Source organism: Pezoporus wallicus, unplaced genomic scaffold (assembly GCF_028554395.1).
Source record: "Pezoporus wallicus isolate ANWC-B61680 ecotype Strahan unplaced genomic scaffold, APGP_CSIRO_Pwel_v1 contig_10769, whole genome shotgun sequence".
NCBI lineage: Eukaryota > Metazoa > Chordata > Aves > Psittaciformes > Psittacidae > Pezoporus > Pezoporus wallicus.
In genome coordinates, this window is record NW_026635715.1 from 1636326 (window position 1) to 1661557 (window position 25232).

A 25232-nucleotide genomic window follows, 5' to 3' on the forward strand; every position below is an offset into this window, starting at 1 on the left:
TCATCTTTCATTAGTTAAGGCAGTGTCAAACATGCTCTTACCACTTTCCAAAGGGCTTGTTTGTGGCTCAGCCATCCGTTTTGGTACCGGGCTTCGTGGATATGTCCAGCTCTCACCTCCCCACAGCTCTGATTTTCAGTACCATTCTTCTAAGCAGAGGAAGAAAGCAACTGTTCAACTGCCCATTCTCGCTGGGGACAGTCCAGCCAGTTTTCCTCCAACCAGGAGAAGAGGAAATGCAGCACCACTTGGCCACTGATTGCAGTCCTAACAGCAAAAATGTTTCCTGGCTCTTTGTCCAATTTCTCATCCTTATTACCCAGAACTGCTGTGAGCAATTTGAATTGCAAGTGGTGAGCTGGGCTTTGCAGTGCTGCTTTGCCAGAGTTAATGTTGTGTTTCCATGTGGTTTCTTCCATACATTTCAGCTCTGCCTCCCTTTGTTAGTGCTGGGGAAGAGCCCCCCTGTGCCACGAACCCACCCGGGACCTGCAGCAGTTAACACAGACACTGGCATGTGCTCCTCTCCCTGGGTTCTGCTGCTTCCACTGCTGTACATTTGAAGTTGTCCACATAATGGAGAAAGACTTGTAGATTGAGGGGGGTTGGAATGAATTGTCTGTGTTCAGTAGGAGATGTTCTGCTCAACCCAGGGTGAAAGAGCATCTATTTTCTCCCCACTGTGTGATTAATGCTGCACATGACTGTGTGCTCCAGAATGGGGAATGGTCTCATGTGTGTTTCTTTTCTCCTAGACATCTTCAGTTATCCAAAAGGCAGCCAGTCCCAGGGTAAGGACAGCAGCAGGTGATAGAATGCGGAAACCAGGCCCTCAAAAAGGTGAGCACTGATGCTTGGCACAGCCACAAGCCCAGGAGAGACTGGTCCTGAGCAAAGGACCCAGCACAGCATGAGGACAGCAATGGGGTGGGAGCACAGGGGACGTGTGGGCACAAGTTTGAGCCGCTTGTTTCCCCGGCAGTGTGCAGAGAACCCTTCACCCAAGCAGGTGGAGGAGGAGTCCCTTGATGGGTGCACCCCTGCAGTTCATGGGCTACAGTGCTGGGCAGTGAGGGTGTTCTGGTGTATGAGCACACACCACCTGCCTGTGCTCCCAGCGTGAGGCAGACAGCTCCTGTGCTGGCACAAGCCTTCCCCTTCTAATGAGGCGTGAAAGCAAAGCCCAGCCTACCTCGTGGGGATGGCATCTGGTACTTTACCTCTGGCCACCCGAGTCTCTTCCCTGTTCCACGCAGCAGCAGCCGCACGTGCACTCCCCATGCTCCCCCCAGCTCAAGTGGGAAGCTGTGGGGCTGCTGCAGCTGAGCTGCTCGGGCTCCTTGTGCTTAAGAGGGCTATTGATTTCCTTCAGCCTTGTGCCACGCGTGTGTGTTGGACCGGGGTGATCTCATCACATGTGCCTGGGAGGATGGGGGAAGGGAGCAGCTTAGAGGATGGAGCATCCTCCGCAGTGCTTTGTTCACATCTGCTGCACACTCACCAGGTTTATTGCACGAGATTTCTATGCTCCGTTTCTCTCCTCCCTTTCTTGTGTTTTAAACATCTTTGCTTCTCTGGTGGCTCCTCTCACTGCTTGTCCTTTAATGAAGTGCAAATAAATGAAGGCGAGCAGGGGATGGGGGAAGCAGGCTGTGAGGCAGCTGCAGGGCTGGGAATCAAAGAGCCACGTTGATTGTCAGCGCTGTGGCCTCGGGCCTGGCTGCACACGGCTTCTTCCCTTCCTCAGGAGCAGGATGCCTCAGCCCAGTGCTGTGGGACCTGTGCTAGGCCATAGGTTACAGCAGCAACACTTGGGTTTGTGTCCTACTTACCTGCTGTTTTAATAATGCATTGAACTTTCGCTTGTTCATTTGCCTGCAGAAATTCTTGCTTCTCTTGCCCTCTCCGCTGCTTTTCCTGCCTGCTTAATGAGGAGTTTTGCATGTTAAAGGTGAAGAATAAAATAGAACTTCTCTAGCAGAGTATGGCAAGAGGTTACTTGGAGTGTGCAGATGCTGTTAGAGTTATCCAGCAACACCGGGAGGAGCCTTACCCATCCACGGGGGCTTTTTTGCTTCTGGCTTAAATACTTTGTGTCCTTTAGTCTTGCTTTCTTGAGGAGATGGCAGAATACTGTCCCTCAAGGGAATTGTTCTTCCACCCTTTTCATTCATTTCAGGGAATCCCAGACTGGGATTGGGTTGGAAGGGACCCTGAAGCTCATCCAGCTCCACCCCCTGCCATAGGCAGGGACCCCTTCCACTAGAGCAGCTTGCTCCAAGCTCCTGTGTCCAACCTGGCCTTGAGCACTGCCAGGGATGGGGCAGCCACAGCTTCTCTGGGCACCCTGTGCCAGCGCCTCAGCACCCTCACAGGGAAGAGCTTCTGCCTAAGATCTAACCCAAACTTCCCATGTCTTGGTGTAGTGAAACCCACATGAGCCAGTTTGTTCCTTTTGAGCTTTGCCACTTCTTCATGTTAAAATAATGGAGCTTCACCCGTTTGCTGTTTCTTAGGTTACTGCTTGCCACTGTGGGAGGACACTGGTTGGTGAGTTCTGGGCAGAGACTAAGATGCAAATGCAGATACCTCAAGTCAGGCCTTCTCCCTGCTTCAAGCACACCCCGTAGGTTTAGACAAATGATCCATGTTACCTGGCTCATGACAAGGCCAGGAGGTCAGTCCTCTCCTCTGAAGTGCCTGCAGAGCCCGTGCCTTGGGCAGATAATGTTCAAGAGCATTGGCTGCTTTCACTGACACAAACACTTTGTCTCTTGTCTCAGCCATAGACTGGAAAGATGGTAAAAAGCACAAGTACGGCCGCCCATCAGAGTCCCCCTCCCAGTACCAAGGTAAGAGAGCTCCCTGCTCCCCTCCTCCGCTTTTCCCCTTCTCCTCATCTTCTCTCCTTCTCCCCCCCCTCCTTCCCCCCTCCTTCTTTTTCTCCCTCTCCCCCTCTCCCATTGTGTTTATTTTCTCCTGAAAGCTTTTTGAGTTGTTGGGATGTGGGAAACTGCAAACGCTGATTTAGATTACAGATAAAAACTGCTTTTGGACAGCCCTCATGTGAGTCCTCATGTGGTTAATTCTGACCACGATCAGAACTGGCCAAGAAGACACTGGGGTGAGCCCAGAGCTGAGCTAGCTCGTTTGAAACCAGCCAGGATCCAGCAGATCTGTTTCTTCCTCAGCTACAAGTGCTGAGGGGTGACTCTGCCCTTCTTTTTCCATGCACTTGGGGCATAAGGAACTTCTGAACTCTCCATACACTCCCCTTCCATGTTCACAGCAGTGGCTAGCCCAGGCCTCAGTTTTGTAGGAGAGACATGGTATGGCCCATGGAAGGATCCCTAGAGCAGCTGCCAGTGTTGACACGAAAGCTGGAGAGGGGCTTTGGACAAGGGCCTGTAGGGACAGGCCAAGGGGAATGGCTTTAACCTGCCAGAGGGGAGACTGAGATGAGCTCTTAGGCAGAAGCTCTTCCCTGGGAGGGTGCTGAGGCGCTGGCACAGGGTGCCCAGAGAAGCTGTGGCTGCCCCATCCCTGGCAGTGTTCGAGGCCAGGTTGGACACGGGCTTGGAGCAAGCTGCTCTAGTGGAAGGTGTCCCATGTCATTGGAGATGAGGCATCCCCAGCACAGGCAGGGAGGGTTGTGGCGCTGTGCTCAGCTCCTGCCGTTCCTCAGGGGGGATGCAGGTGACTTCCAGCTTTAGGAAGTTCACGTAAGGCTTGTGTAATTAATAGTTTTTAGGGCCTGTATTTTACTTACAGAGCATAAGAAGGTGATGTCTTTATGTCCTTACATTCTGCCTGTCTCCTTAAGGGAAGCGATGTCCATACTTCCCACCAAGTTGAGAGCAACAGGAAACGAAACAATTGCCTGAGCTAAGCCATTTTAGCAGGAAATATGTGTTTGCCTTTGGGAATTCTCTTCTGTGTGTCATAGAGCCCTTAGGAGAGCTGCAGTAGCTGCTGTGCTTCGGGGGGTGGCACTCCAGGGTGTGGTTCTCTGGCACATTGTGGGCCACCATCAGCCCTCGCCATTCGCTCTTGGAGCATCTCATCTGTTCTTGTCTGCCCTCAACTTGAAGTTCTGTGGATCACAGTTTGGAATGACCTTCTCCAAGGGCAAGAAGTGTGTTAGAACCTCCAATAAAGTCGTCGCTCCTCTGTCACCGCTCGCTAAGCTCCATATGACATTATGGGGCACTGCCACAGCTCCCATGGCCTGTGTACAGTCAGTGTTTGAGGTGTTGGGGCTCTGCTACTGTTTCCCCTCTGCACTGTGTGAGGGTGGCAGAGACTGGCTGCTGTTCAGGGGCAGCACTGACCTGAAATGGAGCTTTCTGGGAGCTTCAGCTTCCCCAGCAGCACTCATCCACACCAGCCACCACAGCACGCTGCATCCCAGGGCTCACTGGCCTGGGGAGGAACCTCTGCAGACAGGCTGATGGGCCCGTGTCTGCTCAACAAGCACATGGTGGAGCAGCGAGGGATCTGCTCCCTGCAAGAAGCTGAGCAGCTCCTCACTGCTGGGGTAGATGTGAGGGGTGAACCTGCTCCAGCTCTCTGGCACAGAGCACCCTGTGATCCAGGCTGAAAGGATTCCTGCTTAGAGGTAAAGCTGCACTGGGACACCTCTGAGAAGCAGGAAAGCAGACGCTGTCCTGGTGGTTGAAACCTGTTTGGTTTGGCTCATGCATCCTCGCCTTTCTTCTGAGCAAGACAGTGAGTAAGTGGGGTCGTGGTGTTGGTTGTAGCTGTTACTGATGGAGAATGTGCAGCTGGATTGATGGCTGAGCAAATGGAACCATGACAGGCAGGACCTGCAGGACCTCTGCCATGGTGCTGGGAGAGCTGATCCCTGGGGAGGCTGTGCCCAGGCATTGGGATCTGCCAGCAGACACCATCCTTTGCTCATTTTCATAGCGAGCTGGCTCAGACTGTGCTGCTTTCATGTGCTGCTTGATGCTCATTAGCAGATACACATATGGGCTGCAGACTTTAATGGGATGCCTTGATCTGGGGAGGGCACGTTCTCCTTCACAGATGTGACCTGCAACGCACATGTATTGTTTCAGTTGGATTGATGACCCCTGGGGAGCTGAAATGCTAATGGGGCCCAAAGCAGGCTTCAGTTAGAGACAAACAGAAACTCTGTCTTCATTTAAATTCTGGGCAAAAGATGAACATAGATTCTCAACACGATGAGAACCTAAACACAAAGGTGCAGACTTGCAGTTCGCAGCTATGATCCCTCGGATGTGTGAAGTGTTTGGTTTGGAGTATTTTGGAAGGTTAAGCCATCAGAGCCCAGATTTCACATTCTGCCTGCACGTGCTGTCTCCCTTTGACACAAGCGTGTGGTAAGGAGCTTTCCAAATGCAAGCAAGAGTCATGGACCATTGTCCCCAGTAGGCATTTTCACAGCTGAGTTCCAGGAGTCATGCAGCTTTACAGTCCTTGGCCCTTGTTCAGCTCACAGATGCAGTTACAAACCCATGGTGTTTCTCTTTAAGTATCCTCCTCTTGTTTCTTCCTTCAAGCAGGTCTGAGGTATGGTACAGGGAGGAACTTGGTCCCTTCAGTGGGTGATCCCTCCAGTGGGTGATCCCTCCAGTTTGGGGAGTACGGTCTGCTCTGCACAGTGGGGAGGAAGTAGGGAAGAGAATCCCAGAATCCCAGACTGGTTTGTATTGGAAGGGACCTTAAAGCTCACCCAGCTCCAATCCCTGCCACAGGCAGGGACACCTTCCACTAGAGCAGCTTGCTCCAAGCCCCTGTGTCCAACCTGGCCTTGAACACTGCCAGGAATGGGGCAGCCACAGCTTCCCTGGGCACCCTGTGCCAGCGCCTCAGCACCCTCACAGGGGAGAACTTGTGCCTAAGAGCTCATCTCAATCTTGCCTCTATCAGTTTAAATCCATTAAGAAGTGGCTGGTGGTGAACAGAGAAAGAAAGGCTGAACTGCTGTATTGCCTCTGCTTTTTCTCAGTGTTTAGAGAAGTCTTTCTGCTGTCCCTTGCAAAATAAGTCCCAGAACCAAGATTCGTAAGTACCTGCAGTTCTGGTGGGATGTGTGTGTCTTCATATGGTACTTGGGTCCCAACGGAATTCATCTCAAATAAGTTCCATGTGCAAGCACTATTTTTAGAGGCCAGCAGCTGCCTCAGAGTTTGCTGCTCCTGTTGGGGCTGTGCAGCTCAGTCCCAGCTCAGCACGGTGCTGTGGGGAGCAGAGCAGCGTTGTCTGCTGTGGAGCCACTGAGAGGAGGATTAAAACCAGGACCATGTTTAATAGCGAGGATTGAAAGCAGCTGAGCAGGGGGGAGGTTTCCTCTTTAAACTAAAATAGTTGAGTGCAGCTGATCCCTTCCAAAGAGCCCTCTGCTCAGGCCCTGGGGCAGACACACGGTACTGTCACTACCAGCATTCTCTGTGCTCCACAGACAGGGGCTTCTGAAGGACCCCCCAGCCTGAGATGACCAGGTCAGCAAGTAGAGTTACGAGGAGGGATGCAAGAGGCATTGCCGTGCCTGGGCTTGCTTTGCCTGGTGTTTAGTACACATAATTCATACATTTCATTGATATGACCAAGTGTAAAATCCTTGAACCATGGAATGGTTGGAAAGGACCTTAACACCATCCAGTTCCAACCTTCCACTAGAGCAGCTTGCTCCAAGCCCCTGTGTCCAGCCTGGCCTTGAACACTGCCAGGGATGGGGCAGCCACAGCTTCTCTGGGCACCCTGTGCCAGCGCCTCAGCACCCTCACAGGGAAGAGCTTCTGCCTTTATCTAACCTGAACTTCCCTGTTTCAGTCTGAACCCATCACCCCTTGTGCCATCGCTACAGTGCCTGATGAAGAGCCCCCCTCCAGCACCCTTGTTGCCCCCTTCAGACACTGGAAGCTGCTCTGAGGTTTCCACACAGCTTCTCTTGTCCAGGCTGAACAGCCCCAGTGTTCTCAGCCTGGCTCCGTACAGGAGGTGCTCCAGCCCCTGATCATCCTCGTGGCCTCCTCTGGGCTGGCTCCAACAGCTCCACGTCCTTCTTATGTTGAGGACACCACCTTCAGGCAGCGTGGCAACGAAGCTGTGTATTTTCTGTTCATTTCCACTGTATTTAACAGTGTGTGCTCATCATCTGCATGGGAGGAGGCAAGAAAGTAGCATTGCTTTGATGTATTTGGAGCAGGGAGATTATCCAGCCCTGACAGCTTCTCTGTGCACGTGAAGCAGAACTGAAGCAACGTGTGCTGACCTTGATGCCTGAATTCTTAGAGGTGTGGTGTGCACTGCAGTAGCTAAAATGGCTCAATGTAGCTTTTGTTTTGAGAATAGGCTGATTCACAACTTGATGTGAGCAGGGGAAGCAGGAGCTGACTCTTTAATTGTGCTGCCACACATTCAATGCTCTTGAAATGACTTGCAAGCGGCGGTCTCCCGGGAGCTGTTGGGATGAATACCAGCTCGTGTCATGCTGGAAGGAGCCTTTCCCAGCTGCTCAGTTGAAATGGCAAAAGTCACAATTTGCTCAGATCACAGGAGCTTTTAATTCCTCATTTAATCCCAGGTTCCCCTGGATGACATATTGCTTTTACCCTTCCTGCTGTACATGGGAAGGGTGAGGGCAAGGATCAACGCGCTTCCTGCAGCAGCGCTCAGTGGAAAGGGCTTTGGTGTTGGGTATGAGCTGCTGTGTTCAGGGAGTCCCCATTTGGAGGATCCCTGCTTCCATCCTACCTACAGGCTCTGTGTCTGCCTCAGGAAGTGATTGCTGGGGTCGAGCTGATGCTGCTCTGAGCTGTGGGGCCACGGTGTGTGGCTGGACCAGGGAAACCGCAGCATCAGCATCAGCAGTTTCCTATTGACTTGGGCTGCTTTTAGCCCACGGGGACTGTTCTTAATCCCCAGACTGAGCCATCTCTTTAACAAATGACTTCTAAGGGGCAGTTGTCTGGAAGATTCCACAGCTCCCCATCTGTGCTGGGTATTTTATATGAAGTTGTAGGTTGTTACCCTCGCTCTTTGCAGACCCCTCTCAGCAGCACGGAGGCAGTAGGATGCCGCAGGCAGCATGGTGCTTTGTTCTGCCTGTCAGGTGCAGTTGTAAATCCTCTGTGGTCACAAACATCATAGGATCTTGATGAGAGCATGTTGCCTGTGAGCACCTCCTCTGTGAGAGCTGGAGAACTGCCTGTATCTGGAGTCCAGCCATCTCGCTCTGAGGTTTTTGCTTGTCGGTTCCTATTTAAGTCCTTTCGTTTTCTCTTCTCAGGTCACTTCACCTGGGAGAAATACCTGAAAGAAACATGTGCCATCCCAGCTCCCGCCCATTGCTTCAAGCAGGTAAGAGGGTGCAAACAAGAAAGGTCAAAGGGGATGATGCATTAGTGACCCAGGAGTTCCCTGCCTGGGATAGGCCCCTTTTTTGGCAAGGAAGATGCTTAAGGATATCAGAGAACAGGAAACCAAGCATGCTGAAGCAAAGGTAACAAAGATAGGTTTGGGTGCTGCAAATGGTGGAGTAGCACAGATTTTACTCTGAGATATGCATGGATGGGAACATGAGAAAACTTCTACTCTGCCATAGGCCCTTAGAGAAATGGTTCTGGTGAATGGGTTAGCAGCCCCTGGGCATTGAGCACAGAGGTGGGTACAGGGGATGCAGGAGGGAATCGGCACAGCACATGGTACACCTGGGTCTGGGTATACCAGGATACTCCTCAGCAGCACGGAGGAGTTGTATCTGTTGGGTTGGCTGGGTGATTCCCCTGAGGGCTGTGAGGAAAGGGTAGGTCTGGTTACAGGTCTGCCAGGGCTCACCAAGCTTTCTTTGCTGCTCTGTGGTGTCTGCTCCCATGCTGTGCTTGGAGGATGCTGTCAGTCTCTGGTAGAACCAGTGCTGGTGCTCTCAGGGTATCAGCCTGAATAGTGGAAATCCTGGCTCTGCGTGAGTCCCTGTTTTTCTCTTTGCAGTCATACACTCCACCTGCAAATGAATTCAAGATCAGTATGAAACTAGAAGCCCAGGACCCCCGGAACACCACGTCCACGTGCATCGCCACAGTGGTGGGTCTGACGGGCGCACGCCTGCGCCTGCGCCTCGATGGCAGTGATAACAAGAATGACTTCTGGAGGCTGGTGGACTCTGCTGAAATCCAGCCCATAGGAAACTGTGAGAAGAACGGAGGGATGCTGCAGCCTCCACTGGGTGAGCTGGAGTTCTGCTGTCCACTGAGCACCCACATGATCTGTGCGGAAAACCTTGGGGGTTTTATATCTCTGTGCCTGGGACAGAGACCCTTGAACTGCCCCTGCCTACCACTGTGATATGGAGCAGCCCTGTTAGTTTGGGCTGTTAAACATGTATCCCACACCAGGATTTCCACATGGACTTTGTGGCATGGATAAGGAGGTGCTTTAGAGTGTAGATGAAAGAGCTCTTTGCACCTAGGTGAACTGCCTGCACTCTTTGCTGCTCAAGCTCAGGATAAGCACATGCTGACTGTGCTCTTATGCGTTCTGAAGTTATCCCTGTGTACCCCAAGGAAAAACATTTCCATGCATTTGTGGGAAAGAATGCCAGAGCCACTCTGATTCCTAGGGGACGCACAAGCAATGGAGGGCACCCCAAAGCCCTGGTGACCCAGGCGTGTGGGTGGTAGTGTTGGAAGGCAGAGCAACCATGATGGCCTGTCCTAGGTAACTGCCTGTATAAGGATGGAATGAATCCAGGTTCTCCTTTCCTGGGAGACACCCCACAGTCACCCAGGCAGTGCTGGCACATGGCTTGGTGTCTGGTCACTGCCCATTGCTCTGGGCTTCTGATCCTGCTTCCGAGTGCTGTCATCTCCAAGGTGTGCTTGGCATGAGCTGGGTGTCATCCATCAGTGCATTCCCCTGTGCTCCCCCTGGAGCTGAGCAGGGAGATGGTGTCTGGTTGGCTTTGCTGGGGATCTGTGAAACTTGAGGTAGAGAACAACCAAGAGAACAGTCAGGGCTGAGGCACTGCTGATCCTGACACTGATTTCAAAAGCATTTCAGTTTTCATTCATGCTGTCTAAGGGTATTTGTGCCCAAGTACCTTTGGATCAATAGGAGTTCAGCTGGGGACCACGTGATGAGGAAATAGAAGGTCTGACAAGGTTCCCAGTGATTTAAGTCCTGTCTCGTGAAGAGACACTTGTAATATTTCATCTCTTGACTTAGTTTCACTTTGCTGCAGCTTGATCACTAACGTGGACAAACAAATGCTTCTTCCAGCCTGGTCTTTGGGTGAATGCATCTTCTTTTTGACACTGGCCAAATGAGGAGCTCGTTTATTGGTTCTTTCCTGATGAAGCACCAAACTCAACCTGCTTTTGCATTCTGCTGCCCATTATTTGTGAAGCATCTTCATAAATCTCCCTCAGCACATCCCCAAATAAGATCAAGCCGATCTGTAGTGATGCAGGAAACCTTCAGTGGGACACCTGGAATGAGGGGTGTTTTTAATCATGTTTTTCCATGGAGCACCGTTAGTGAGCTTTGTGGAAGTAGGGCCTGAACTGCAGTGGGACCCTTAGGATTGACCTTTCTGAAGAAGGAAGGAACATAAGCAGATGCATGTTCTGGCACATTCCACCACACGAAGCTGTGTGTAAGCAGGTCTAATGATACCTTTTGCCTTCATATTGGCTACAGGCAAAACCTGCTGCAGCTCAACATTGAAGCTGTCGGTTTTAGAATCAGAATAGTTAGGGTTGGAAAGGACCTTAGGATCATCCAGTTCCAACCCCCCTGCCATGGGCAGGGACACCTCACACTGAGCCATGCCACACACAGCTTCGTCCGACCTGGCCTTGGACACTGCCAGGGATGGAGCATTCACAACCTCCCTGGGCAACCCATTCCAGTGCCTCAGCACCCTTACAGTAAAGAATTTTGATGTTATTTTCATGCATGCTGCTGTGCTTTTGCAGACATCTCTTTGAAACCTCAGTCCCAGGGAGCAGCCCATGAGCTGCCCATCTCCTGTGGGTACCGGTCCTGCCTGGCAGCCATGGTTCCTCCTGTGCCTTGCCCGGCTTTTGCCAGCAGATGGCAATAAGGGTAATGGAGCTGCTGAGCAAAACTCATTTCTGTCTGTGCCAGAGGAGAGGGTTCATGCTCTGGAAGAAGTCTTTGTGCCCAGCTGTGACCTGCGTAACCTTGGGCCAGGCTAGAATCACAGAATCCGAGGTTGGGAGGAGCCTCAGGGACCATCTGGTCCAATGTTTATGGGAAAAACATGACGTAGACTAGATGTCCCAGCACCATGTCCAGTCAGGTGTTAACAGTGGCCGATCTTGGGGAATCCATCACTTCCCAGGGGAGGCTATCCAGTGGCTGATTGTTCTTATGGGGGAAAATCTCCCTCTTGTGTCCAGTCAGAATCCCCCCAGGATGTTGTGTTGTGGCATCTCAACCCTGGCAGAGCTTTGCCATGTCAGTCACCATGGGATGCTCTCCCTTTAGGTCCAGGCCCAGGGTTATCTTCAAACTACCACAGATACAGACAGTGCAATGCCCTGTTCAGCTGAGCAGCAGAAATTGCTTCTGCAGGAAGATGCATATTGAGCAAAGGTGTTTTGTGATACCTGGTTGTGCAGTTGCACTCAGGGTCATAGCCCAAAGCATGTGAATTTGCTTTCTTCTTCCCATAAGCCCCTTTCTGCTATTTCTGTACTTTTCTTCATAGACAGCATTGAGCCAAAAGCTGCCATTCTTTCCTGTAATGGTTAAACCTGCTTCCCAGCCAAGCCACAGCCTCTTCATTTGGTCAGGTTAGCTTGCCTGCAGCTCACTCTAAAAGGTGCAGGGGACCACCCAGGAGCTGAGATTCCCTATGGAGGAAGAAATTCCATACTCTGAGTGTGCACTTGCTGATTCATGTCTCCCTGTAGCAGGATCATTGAGGCTGCCAGCACTAGTGCTGCGCAAAGCTCTCTGCCTGCATGGGTAATGTGCAGGCTTGTGTTCCCAGCAGAATATTGCAAACAGCCATCCCCAGGGGGTTCTTTTCAACAGCATCATGTTTTGTGTGCAGAGCATCTGGAAAAGGTCACCTCTCACCCTCCAACATGAGGAGGGTGATGCGTGATCACAGTGTGTGCCTGCTGCAGAGGTCCCAGCCCAGCAGGCGTGTGCTGCTGGATCCAGCCTCAAAGTCTCCATCTCTGCTTCCTCCCCTGCAGGCTTTCGGCTGAATGCCTCCTCTTGGCCCATGTTCCTTCTGAAGACTCTGAATGGAGCAGAGATGGCTCCTGTCCGGATTTTCCACAAGGTATTTCACTGTTTGTGAAGACACCCTTTTGGCATGGCCCTTTTACTGCAGAGCACCAAAGTCACAGCTGGTTTCTCACCACAGGAGGTGAACAGTGCCCAGCTTTGCCCTGGTGCTGCTTCTCTAGGGCAGACCTATACCCTCTATGGCTGCATCACAGCAGTGTCAGGATGCAGACAGGGGTCTGCTAAGAAAGCATCTTGGGCTTCAACACTCAGACTTGAGAGATGGGCTTGTTTTTCACTTGGGCTGCAGGTGCTGTCCAAGTCAGGAATGCAGTATCTGAAAGTCAGCACCTCTCTGAAACCTTTTAATGTACCAGAGCTTGGGAGGTGGGCAAAGACTGCTGTGAGGCCACACTGCAGGTATGGGTCTGTAGTTTGTAATCTCACATCTTTAGTCAGAGAGCTACAGAAGCCTTACTAGAGGATTGTGCTGTGCTATGGGATGGTTGATGTGGCTTCAGTATATCTCAGGTGTAAAAGACAAGGAGGAGCAAGCCCCAGATAAGGATGGGTGGCAGATCTCTCACATGTCTAGCAAAGCTGCAGTCTGGGGAAGAATGACAGAGAATGACTCTCATATCTCAGGTTTTCCTGCTGTGAGATAAAAAGGTTAGAGTACCTATAGAGGCTCTTTGGAGTTTATTTCCTGCCTGCGCTGCATGGCAGAGGTGTCACAGGCTCCAGTGTTAACATAGCACTGTGTGGGTTTGATCCAGCAGCAGGGTGATGGCAGAGCAGTCAGCAGTGGACTTCATTGCTTCTTGACTTGAAGGGCATGTAGTCGTGTAGTTAGGCCAGCACGAGCACACCTAGTTGGGGTTCACGTCCAGCCCACTAGCTCCCTTCTTGATCTGCTCCTGGAGGGGAGTTTGCTGATGGAGGGGACAGCCCTGGTATATCCTCTTTGAGCACATTTTCAATTTCTCCTTATAGGAACCACCATCTCCATCCCAAAACTTCTTCAAGACAGGTATGAAGCTGGAGGCAGTGGACAGGAAGAACCCTCACTTCATCTGCCCGGCCACCATTGGGGAGGTGAGAGGTTCTGAGGTCCTCATAACATTTGATGGCTGGAGAGGTGCCTTCGATTACTGGTGCCGATATGATTCCCGGGACATCTTTCCCGTAGGCTGGTGCTCGCTGACTGGAGATAATCTGCAGCCCCCTGGAACAAAAGGTAAGGCCCACGTTGTTGCTTAGGTGTCTTCCTCCTCCGTTTACCTCTCAAACAGCAGCAACCCAGGCAGAGGCTGGCACCGGGGACATCTGGGTTCCCTGTCTGGCTCTCTTACGCTGCTTCGTGCACGGTAAAGGTGCAGATGATCCCGTGCAATTGCAGTGTAACAGCCTGGCCTCAAGGTGCTAAGGAGCAGCCATCGATGGAGGTGGGCAGGAGGTGGCTCTCTGAAGGGATGGAGCTGGTCACCACTGCTGAGGTCTGCTCCTCCTCAGCACCTGCATTGGAGGCTTTCCTACGCCTTTAGAATGCACGTTCCAAGGGAGTTTTCCACATGGGGACCAGGCTATTTGTGGATAAAGTAAGGGAATAACGAGAAGTATGAAGTTGCAGGACTGTTTGTACATGTGGCATGTACATGTGACTGTGCCTGTGGCAGAGACCTTGCTCTGCCTTGTCCTGTGATGTCTGCTTTGAACGTGGGAAGCTCAGGCCTGGTTGGGTTGTACTTGCCTTGTTCCTAGAGCTGTGACTGTTGCTTTGGAAGGGTGCTGAGGAACTTGCAGAGGTCTGAGCATTGGCTGTGGAGGTTTTCAGACGTGTCTTTAGCTTGCTAGCACTGCAGTTGTGTTTAGGACCGGGGAGCTGTCATTGTCCCCATGCTCATCCCTCTGGCATTTGCTGCTTGGCAAACCCAGCACGTGCCTGACAATGGAACGGGAAGGAGAGCAGCCTCTCTGCTGGAGCTGAAGGATTACTTAGGAAAGGCATTTCTCTGATGAGGCTGTTCCTTGTGAAAACCCAGGGTCAGCTGGTGCTTCCCTGCTGTCCCTCGGTGTGAGCCAGCCCTGTTCTCTGTGCTGCAAGGCTGGCTCGGGCTCCCCTCGCGCGGGGCTGATTCTGTTCTGGCTGGGAACTGAAAGGTTGTTGCTGTTTATCTTGGATTGCTGCATTTGGCCTTGATGTTCCCAGCCTCTCCCTCGCTTCCTGCTGGTTGTTTGCATTCTGTCCTGCGGGCGCCACAGAGCTGCTGGGGACCTCCTAGCTGGGGCTGCACCCCCCCCCTGCACTGCCCTGGGATCACCCCCAGCATCTCCAAGGTGCTTCTCCGGTACTGCACAAGAGGCTAAGACATGGTTGTGTTGGGTGGGAGCTTTGCTGGCACTAAAGTGGAGGTGGAAGGGTTCAGGGGCAAGGTGAAAACGGCTTTCCTAGGAGAAGTGGGAAGACTCATAGCACCCAGCATAGGCAGCATCTCTCCCTGTGCCAGGGCTGAGGGAGCAGGGCATCCAGAAGAAGTAACAACCCAGTGTGGGGCAACACTGTGGTCATTTTGAGCCATCTTGAGAAGCATTTGCTTCCCCACTTTGGCAGGCAGCAGTGACTCCCCCTCTTGCATTGGCTCCACCAGCAGCCACTCTGCAGTTCCCACTCATATACTAAAGTAGTGAACCCCAAAAGTCACATCTCCCACTCCCAGGCAGAGGCTCTCAGGCAGGTTGGTTGTGTTGTTCAAGTCCAGAGACAAGAGCAGGGATTGCAGAGATTGTGTGAGCCATGCAGAAATGTCCTGGAGTCAGGATCAGCTTTGGCTTTGTGGTATTTTCCTTTCCTCTCTGTACCTGCCCCCTCCCTTTCCTGGCCCAGACTTTGCAATTCCCACTTAAACCAAATGAAGGGAGCGCTGGGAACTTTCCTTGTCTGTAATCAAATTCCTCCCTGTTCCTTTACCTCTCAGCCCTGCTTTGGAGGAGGGTTGAGCACAGTCCTCCCAGGACCTGAGAGTGCTGCTCTTGGCAGGGTTGGAGGATGCTTCACCGCAAAGGGATCCCCCTTTCCTCCAGCTCCAGCAAAGCTTCCTTATGTGCCAGCCTGGAGCCTGCAGGACCACGCAGTGGAGTTGGGCAGGTTCCCATTCCTGGTTGGAATTCCACCTAAATCAGGGAGACCTGGGGAGATACACAGGAGGTCAGTGCTACGTGTGGTTATATGAGCTCTGCCGATGGGCACGAGGTGCCTGGAGGAGCTGAGATGTCCTGTGAAGAGTTAACTCCATGGAGACTGATGGTTTCCTGGGGCTGAGCAAAATGAGCTCATGATCAAGGGAAGCAGAACTTCAAAGAGGCCAGGCATGTTTATTTAATGCTGGTAACATAATTCAGCTCTAATCTGTCCCTTCTGCTGCCTGCCAGCAGTGGTGGAGGAGCGCAGGGCTTCTCCAGGCACTTCCCCTCTCCAGCTCTGGGGCCTCCCACTCCTACCAGTGTTTGCTTTGCTGGGCAGGGTGCTGGTGGAGCTGGGGCCCAGCCAGCCCTGCCGAGGGGAGCTTTCCTGAGGACACTTGTGTGTGTGAAGGGAGGAAAGGGAGGTCAAACGGCGAGGAGGAGCAGCTCTGCCTGCCAGGTTGGTAATTCCATGGCTGTCAGATGTGCTCTGTGGTGGCTGGAGGCCAGATGGCTGCAGGCTCCTGGGTATCTCCTGCAGCTCCTCTTTGTGCAGCACAGCCTGGAGCTGCAGGGTTCACATAAACCCATGCTGCAGAGCAGTGTAGCTCCGGGGGTGTCAGCGGTCGGTCCTGCTCCTCTCTGCTCCCCATCAGGCTGGGGTTGGAGGTCAGCTCTGCTGGGCTCCCAGAGCAAGGCGAGATGTGGCAGAACTTGGCCTGTGCATCCTCAGCCTTCTCATGCCAGCCAGGCAGCAGCTGGGGAAGGCAGGGGGTTAGAACTACATGATCATAAGTCCTTTTCCAACCTTTCTGTGATTCTATGACTGTCCCAAAGGGAGGCGGTTTCGGTGGCAAAAGCTTCCTCTTGACTTCCCATCCATGCCAGTGCCACACTCGCAGGGCTGTCTCTTAACCAGGAATCAGCACTCCTCACCTGTAGTGTACAGCATCTTGTATGTCTTTTCATGCCACTTACACACATGCTCTTTTACCCTTAAACACATATCACAGGCTCTTAGAAATAGAAGGTGAGGTGGGTGTCCTATAAAACCAGGTGCTGGTTGGCAGCTTTGAGCTCTGCTCGATGGGCAGACTGTGCTACTGATAGCCCCTGCACTTACCTTGCATGGGAGATGCTCAGGACTTGTGGGTTCACTTCAGAAATGAAGACAGGGGGTTGGAACTGGATGAGCTTTAAGATCCCTTCCAACCCCAACCAGGCTGGGGTCCTGTGATTAATTCTTCTCAGCCATGGTTTGTGCATCACTTCTGGGTGGCAAGGGAGTGCTGTAACCTTAAAAACAAGGATGCAGGGACACAGGCAGCCTGCAGCAACCTGCCCACAAGCACAGGTACGGCTGTCAGTGTTCACAGTAACTCAGAAGGTCCTTGTACCATTCCTTCACTTGCACTGTGCCTTGGCAGGGGGGTTGGACTAAGTGACCTCCAGAGGTCCCGTGCTTGTGATTCTGCGATGCTGAGCTCCTCCGGAGTTCCCTGGTGGGTTCACTGCACCCATTACATTGATTTCCCACCCCTGTGCATGCTCACAAGAACAGAACATTGTGAGGGGTGCTGGGTGCTGAGTGGGGCAGCAGTGAAAGCGTTAAGGCTGGGTGGGCAGAGCTGGGAGCAGCTCCAGCACTGGAATTTGGAGGAGTGGAGTTGCTGCCTTGGCCAAAACCCAGCTGGCGACAAGCCCTGACCGGGATGGGCCCGGGGAGCTGCTGGGGAGGTGATGCAGAGCCTGGCTGGGCCACGGCTGCTAGGCAGCCACAGCAAGGGCAGCACAGAGCCCCGTGCTGCGTGTGGTCCAACAGCAAGCATGTCCCTGCGCTGTGTGAGCGCACTGCTGCTGTCAGCACACTGCTGCCCGGGCCTGGCTGCCTCCAGAGCCTGCCCCTCCCCTTACAAAGCCCAAGTGAAGAGTTTTAGATAGTTACCATGGGGATGTGTTGAAGTGGAACTCCCATTTGCTCCTGGACTCGCATCCGCTCCCGACTGTTGCATGTGTTACACAGCCCAGAGGCTGGAGCCTGCCCTCACACGGGTGGGTAAGAGAGGGGCACAAAATGCTGCCCCTGGGTAGGAAGCTGATGAAGTCCTTCATCCCTCAGCACTGCTGCTGCCATGTGATGTGTTGGTTAACTGCTTGGCATCTTCAGATGAAGATGATGGTCATATGCTAGACTTTCTGCCCCCGGGCAAAGGTAACGTGTATTTTATGACTTTATTTCTGCTGTTGCTTGGTTTCTCTTCCTCTGTTGGGGCGAGGACACGGTGATGGGTGGAGGAGCCTCGTGAGGAGTAGCTGGCAGGGGAATGCTCAGGTGAGCTCTGCTTTACAGCTTGAAGGAGATGGAAAAATACTCATTGCTGTCACTTCAGGACTGAGCTGGGGCTCGTCCGTCAGGCCAGGTGATGAATGTTGGCATTGGGGTGGCTGGAGTTGGGAGCACACAGGTACTGATGGTTGCACAGAGAAGTTCAGCATTTTCTCTTCTAAGTGTGAGTCTAGTGCATGTGCAGTCGTGGTGCTCTTGGAAGAGCCCAAGAAATATCCCTTGAGCTGTTTGGAGCACAGAGCTGAGGTGCTTATCCTGTCTTGCATGTGTGTCCTGGAGTCCAGGTTGGTTGTGGAGGTCTGGGCTCCGTGCTGCAGGAGGGTTTGCTGCTCCCCAAACCCCTTTGGATGCTGGTGGTGCCTGTGGCTCAGCACACAGCAGATCTGGCACTCAGCAGGATCTCGGGCATGTTACAGACTTGGTGTTACTGTGGGATGTCTTGGGGCTGGAAAGAGCCTCCAAGGAGTTGACCTGGGACAGGCAGTTTCCACCATCCTCCAGCCTGTCTTTCATATGAAGCTCATATCCCGTGTCCTTCTTATGAAGTTGTATCCCAGCTTGACTTTTCCTCATGTTTTATTCTGAAGTTGTTCATAACCCACAGATTATGAATCTCTGTATTCAGGACATTTCCTTCTCTTTTCCATCCCACTTCCTGGTCCGAAACAGGGTTTCAGAATCTCAGGGTGTTCCTGAGTCCTGGCAGGACATTTCTACAGGAGCCTCACTGTTGAGACTTCCTCCCTTTGGGTGAGCAGCACTGGGGTCACTGCCCCATTTCTGCAACATCTCTGACCTTCCACTGATGGAACGTGGTGCAGGGCTGGGCTGGTGCAGGCTGAAGGCCTCAGTGCTTTCAAGATGGAGTTGGACAAGCTCAAGGAAGGGCAGAGGTCCAGGGCTTTTATTTCTGGGCATTCCAAAGTGTCTGACTCCAGATGTCCTGAGCTGGGGTTACAGCAGGGCTGGTGTCTGCCCCACCATCCTCTGCTGCCAGGTTTGGAAGCAGAGGTAATCAAGCTTAGCATGCCCAGTGCAATGGTTTGGGTATCTTTAGGAGAGCCACAGGGAGTACAGTTTCCCACCTAGATGGAGTGGTTTAAGCACTTAGGATTAAGAAGCTTCTCTTGGAGGACTTAGGGCTCCACACATTGTTTCTGCCTGTCACCAGCACACACATGCCAGCTGCTGGTGACAGGAGCTCAGCTCCTTAGAAGGAAGCAGCTTCTGCTGGAGGAGCCAGAATGATGGACCAAGGTCTGTAAAAGCTGCCTGTGGTCCATGGGATGGTTGTGGTTGGAGCAGTGGATGCACATGTGGGAGGAATGGGCCCGTTTTGGTGGGGTATTTCACAGTGACAATATGGGAGCAAGAGCATGACATCGTCTTCTCATCTTCTGGTTTCTTCATGGCTTTGTTCCCTCCCCATGTTTTGGAGAGGGTAAGTGAATGCTGTGGCCCTGCTCTGAAGTGAATGCCCAGCTCCGACCCTGCCTTTGGCAAACGCATCCCTGTTGCCACTGCGTGCAGTTGTATTGACTCTAGGAGCTTCATCCTGAACAGACAGCTTCACTTGTTACAAAGATTGGGCCTTTTGTGGCTTCTCATGGTTCTCCTCTTGATCTTTGATGTTTCTATAATGCCTTAAGAGCTTTAGGAAAGAGCAGAAGGTGGAACAAAGCAACACCCGCAGCCTCCTGGCTCTCTGTGCACTGACAGGTTGGAGGTGTTCTGCTAATATTTACCCAGGAAGCCAAAGCTAAAAATACAGCTTCAGAGATGATCAGAACAAGCAGGAGCCCCAGGAACAGCCCTGAATAGCCTGAATCCAGCAGGAGTGCGGAACCATTCCCAACCTGGGGGTTTGGAAACCCACTGGTAAATAATTCCCATGGCAAAAGATGTGATCAGTCAGTCGATTGTGGTGGTCTCTCATGCTACATGTCACTGAATGTCTGTCCTTGAGCTACCTGGGTGGAAACAGCAGTGTTGTCATGCTTCCCATGGGCTGGAAATCTGGGAAGAAGCTCATGCCCTGAGTCCTGCTGCAGGTATAAGTCAGGTTGGCTTGGGCATGCTGGAGTCTTACCCAGTCTGCAGGTTGGTTGCTTCCCAGAAGCGTGGCTCTGAGGTTTCTTTGAGGCCTGCTGTGTGGACTGGGCATGTCAGGCATCCCCTCTGTGTGCATGCTCTGTCACCAAACCCCTCCTGTCACCGTTCTGCCAGTGCCCAAGATGTACTGCAAGGTGCAGTGAGCTGCCACACAGGTGACCCCAGCCTGGCTTTGGGGTAACCAAATGCAGCAGGAGTATTGAAGCTCAGAGTTTTACTTGGTGTTGTTCTGACTGTGCCAGTACACTCTAGTGTTGCCATTCCTTTTGGAACTCCCTGGTTCCTCCTGTTTGTTGTCTTTCACTCTCTAGAGCATCCCTCAGGAGCTTCAGTTTCAACCCTGCTGATGCGTTTCTCACACTGGAGCTGCCCAGCTCAGTTCTCATCTCCTTTCTGTAGTGCAGAATTACAACACCCTTACAACAGCTTTATTTTTGCAGTGATGAGACTAATGGGGATGGGGATCACAGCAAGCAAGAACCCAGGTTGTGTTGCAGCCAATTTGGTGTAAGAGGTAGTGGGATGGGGACGGGAGGAAAACTGCTGGTTTGGGATATGGAGAGGGTGATTGCTGACAAATTTGGCATGTGCCTTTGAACCATATGCCTTGGTAGGCTCATGGCAGCTCCTTGTTACCTGACCTGGTAGCTGGGCTGATAGGAGAGACTCTGCTCCAGGCAGGCTGGGGGAGCTCCGTGCTCTGGCTGTACCTGCAAAGGAGCATCCAGGTGGCCTTGCAGAACCGGACCCAGGCTTCAGCTGTCTGAGCACTGGAGAAATAACAAACTGATGGTGACACATGGTACCAAGGCCACCAGGTTTGTCCAGACAGGCTGCAAAGGTTGCTGGATGCTGGCTCCTACAAGCGAGTGTCTCTCCAGGGGTGATGAGGGCACTGCATAGAAGAACTAACACACACTGCTGCTGCAGTAAGGGCTGGAATTCTGTTGAGGGCTTCCCCTGCAATCCAGATCTGCACAGTCAATCCCTCAAACCAGCCCCACTGTCCAAAGCAGCCATTTTTCTCTGCAGTGTAAATGTCTGTGCCAGGGCCATTCCCAGCATGGTCTTTCTGCTCCTTTGCATTGCCTTTCGGGAGCTGGAAGAGGGGATGGAAGGGAAAAGAGGGGCTGAAGAAGCAGGAATGTCCTTGCTCCAGAGTTATAATTGGCAGTGGGAGATGTTTACGGCTGGTTGTGCAGATGTTCCACAGCAAACATGCTGGGAGATGGGGGGCTTGTGAGCTGCTATTTGGGGAGAAGTTTCCTTGGCTGCTCCAGTGGTGGCAGGCATGATGCTGCTTTCCCTTACACTAATGCCACCCTTGGCAGTATTAGCTATAAAATATCCATAACTAAATTTACCCATTCATTTTATTACTACCCAGTAGATACAAAGCAGTTAAACTTTCTTATATGGGAGAGAAATTGAGACCTGGGGTTTGGGACTGAGTCAATCTGTGTGCTCAGCACTAAACTGAAAGTGATTTTTGCTGAGGCCAACAGTTTGGGCACCTTTGCTCTTCCCAGGCTGTCACTGCCTTTGTTTCTCATCAGGAGCCAGTCACTCATCCCTGTTTATTTTGCCATCAGCAGGATGGGGACAGTGCTGAGCCCAAGGGATTCTGGAGAATGAAGGTATTGTGTGGCACGTCCGTGACACTTTGTGCCAGTCTCAAAGTGCTTCCCCCTGCATTGAGGAGTAGCTGCACACGGGTGTTTATACCCTGAAAAGCATCAGTAACTGCTAAGCAATGATAAGGGTCTCTGAAGTGATGCTGGAAACCAGTTAAGACCTTAAAAGGTGGTTTATGTTGTGTGTGGAGCAGAAGAGCCAAGGCAGTGTGAAGGAGCTCTTAAAAACTCAACCTGATCCAAGTGTTTTCCTAATGGGCTCAGGAAAGGGTGGCTCTGGGTTGAGGCAGAGCTTAGCCCTGACTGGAGCTATCCCTGAAAAGGCTGGGACTCTGGAACTGAGAATCCAGGGATCATCTGCAGGTTTGGGGGCTTCATGCTTGATTTTCAACCAGAGCAATGAGGATTTCTGTTCTGGCCACTGCTGGTTTTGAGCTGATGTTCTTGTGCAGTGAATGTTACAGCCCACGTTCTCCCTCCTGAAGGAGCACCAGGCAGCTCAGAACCCATCATTTGGCATCTGAAGGTAGGAGTGGTTTTCTCCACACTCTTTACTTTTCCTTTCCCAGAATGCTGGGAGGGCTGGAGCACCTCTGCTCTGGAGACAGGCTGTGGTTTGGGACGCACAAGGAGTGCTGCCTCATGAGGCTTGTGCAGAAGCAGCAGCACTTGCTGGTATCTCGGTGCCTCTTGGAGACTTTTTCCCTTATTTATTTTAGTTTTGTAAAGAAAAGAACCTTAAAAACACTACAGTTTGTGCCTGGGGGATGTGCAGTGACAGCTGCAGTGCTCAGAGATGATCTGAGCACTGGTGGAAGGAAAGTGCTGCTCCAGAGCCTGCAGATTTCGAAGCCTTTAAGAAACGGGACACTCATGATGGGTGTTCAGAGCCTTTCTCAGGTGCAACAAACACCTAAGACATTGCTTTAGCTTTAAATAGCTGCCGTTCTTCCTGTGCCTGTGGACGTCCTGGCCCAAAACACACATTAAAATCCACGCTGCATGTCAGGATGAGCAGGACACAGTTTCATGTGCATGCTGTCGTGTACCTGCTGGGCACTGAGGTCTGAGAGGGGAGCAGGAGATAAAACACCTCATGACTTCCAGTGACGGCAGCAGCAAGTTTCAGTAGCCAAAAGCTGAAAGTAGATAAATCCTGTGGAAAAAGAAAGTGCATTTTGGGGAGTTAATGGCATGAGAACATCTCGAACATGCTGAACCATGCAGCGCTTGCTCCTCTTGCTGCGTTACTGTATTAGATAGATCTGATCCTTCGGCATTAACTCAAGCAGATGTTGGAGGCTGGAGAGCAGGAATCCCTGCAGGAATTACTGAATTATCAGTATAATTGCATTATGGCTTGAAAATTCCAGGATTTGGTGGATTATTCTTTATCCCTGTCCTTGCAAGGAGCCCATGTCTCCACACTTGCCCTTTTCTCCTGTGTTGTCTGTCATGCCTGCTGAGAGTTCAGGACATGCCACATCTTGAGCCTTCCCAGCGCCTGTATTTGTGTCCCAGCCATGCACATGATGGCCAGTGATGATGGGCTCTGCTTTGGGGAGAATCCAGAGGTTTGAAGCTTTCACAACTTGCTCTTGGACAGGCGCTGAGCTCTGGTTCCTTTCCAGCTCCAGCCATCAGGATGTCATGGTTTGAGCTGCTGCATCCAGGGAAGGATTCAGCCAGATCTCAACAAGCTTTCCAAGCTCTGGCAGATTAGCTTATATCCAGTGTGTCTCTAATACACCTCTTTAAGTCATGCTTCTGACCATGCACTGCTGAAGATGGGACGGGGGACACCTGGAGCACCGTATGTGTGGCCTACAGTGTTCTTCATAGGTGCTTTAAATGGATAGGAATGGTGTGTTCAGGCTTCTCAGAAGTCCCTTTTGCTTCAGGACACTGTAGTCATCACTGGTACCTAGAGATAAAGGAGGTGAGCTATGGCTGCATCTGAGAGTACAGTACCCTTGGCATGTAAAATGGAGATCTGGGGGTTTGTGGTCCAGCAGCTGCTGGTGTATGTGGAATAGTTGGTGTAGCAGAGAGAAAGGTAGGAAATGTTCTCCATCTTCAACTCCATATTTTCCTACATTTTGGCTTTGTATTCTTACCCCAAGGATATAATTTTGTCTTCTTCAGACTGTGATAAGCCTGAGATAAGCTGATGAGTTTCTAGTACTGGCTGACACTCAAAGCGTGGATGTCAACTTCACAGTCTTGTGTATGTAACAGTGAGTCCCAGTGCCATGTGTCAACTGGTGAGGGATGTGTTGGTGTTAGGAAATGGGCCCTGAAGTCTTCTCTGTCAGGTCCCTTTGTTTGTGCAGGAAGCTCAGAACTCTGGCTTAAACTAATCCCTTAGTGACTGAGAGCCCAGTCTGTGGTGCCCAGCTTTCCTTTTGCTCTAAGTTCAGCAGTGTTTGATCCTGCACCTTCAGGGTGATGTTTCTCACTGCAGCCAAACTGATCTGGCACCAACCAGCCCAAAAAGGAGCCAGCCCATTCCTCCACATACACCCTTATGCTGGATGCTGGCAGTAGAAAACTTTGATGAGGTTTCCGTTCCATTACTGGGCTGAAATGATGAGTTAGGAGTTCAGATCACAGAATAGTTGAGGTCAGAAGGGATCTCTGGAGGTTGCATGGCCCAACTTGTTGCTAAAGCAAGGCCAGCTTTGGAGTTGTGCTAGGTTGCTCAGAGCTCATGTGAGCACCAAAGCTGTGGGGCAGAGATGCTGCTTTTCTCAGTGACAGCAAACCGTTGGGCTTTGTAAGGTTTTTGGCTCCTCGCTGTGGCTGGTGAAGGTGGTGAGGGTGAAGACTGGTCCAAGGAAGATGAAGGTGAGGATGTCTCTGGCAGATGCTCACTGTTGGGCAGGCACTGTCTCCAGCTGAATAAGATGCAGTAAACTGGAGCTTTTGGCAGTTACCAGGTACATGGGTGATGGTTTGCAGTGGGGAGGTGAGCCCATGTCCTGGGCAGGGCTGTTACCAGTGCTAGAGCTCAGAGGGGGTTGAGGTGGGTGTGAGCAGGGCTGAGCGCTCTGCACTGCTCCCTGTGTAACCCTGAGCTTCTTGACCACATCCCAGTAACATCAGGGCTCAAATCCTGAAGGAGAATTAACAGGCACCTGGCAAAAACTTCAGGCTCCTTTGGGAAGCATCCGGTCCATGGAAGTGGTTCTGGTGCTATAACAGTAATATAATAACAATAATATAGCCATCCAGAGGGAGCTGGGCAGGCTGGAGAGATGGGTGTCTGTGAACCTCATGGAGTTCAACAAGGGCAGGAGCAGGGTCCTGCCACTGGGTCGGGCAATCCCCAGCACAGCCACAGGCTGGGGGAGGTGGGATGGAGCAGCCTGAGGAGGAGCACTTGGGGTGTTGGTCAGTGAGAAGCTCCCCATGACCCGGCTTCAGTGTGAGCTTGAGCCCAGAACCTCCCCGTGTGCTGGGCTGCACCCCCAGAGCGTGAGCAGCAGCTCAGGGAGGGGATCCTGCCCCTCTGCTGCTCTCTGGGGAGATTCCCCCCTGCAGTCCTGATCCAGCTCTGGGGCAACAACATAAAGGGGCTCCAGGAAAGCTGGAGAGGGGCTTTGGACCAGGGCCTGTAGGGACAGGCCAAGGGGAATGGCTTTAACCTGCCAGAGGGGAGACTGAGATGAGCTCTTAGGCAGAAGCTCTTCCCTGGGAGGGTGCTG

General features: G+C 52.1%; 1 protein-coding gene across 5 annotated transcripts in view; it reads left to right on the forward strand.

The window, feature by feature from the left end:
* The window catches only part of SCMH1 (Scm polycomb group protein homolog 1), a 58686-nt gene that overhangs the window by 12703 nt on the left and 20751 nt on the right, over nt 1-25232 (forward strand). For all 5 annotated transcript variants that reach the window (XM_057397892.1, XM_057397894.1, XM_057397893.1 and 2 more), the window contains exons 3-8: nt 756-840; nt 2784-2852; nt 8279-8349; nt 8980-9214; nt 12219-12307; nt 13246-13489. In XM_057397892.1, coding sequence (XP_057253875.1) covers nt 816-840; nt 2784-2852; nt 8279-8349; nt 8980-9214; nt 12219-12307; nt 13246-13489 — 733 coding nt within the window. In that variant the 5' untranslated portion in view covers nt 756-815. The remainder of the gene's footprint in view (nt 1-755; nt 841-2783; nt 2853-8278; nt 8350-8979; nt 9215-12218; nt 12308-13245; nt 13490-25232) is intronic.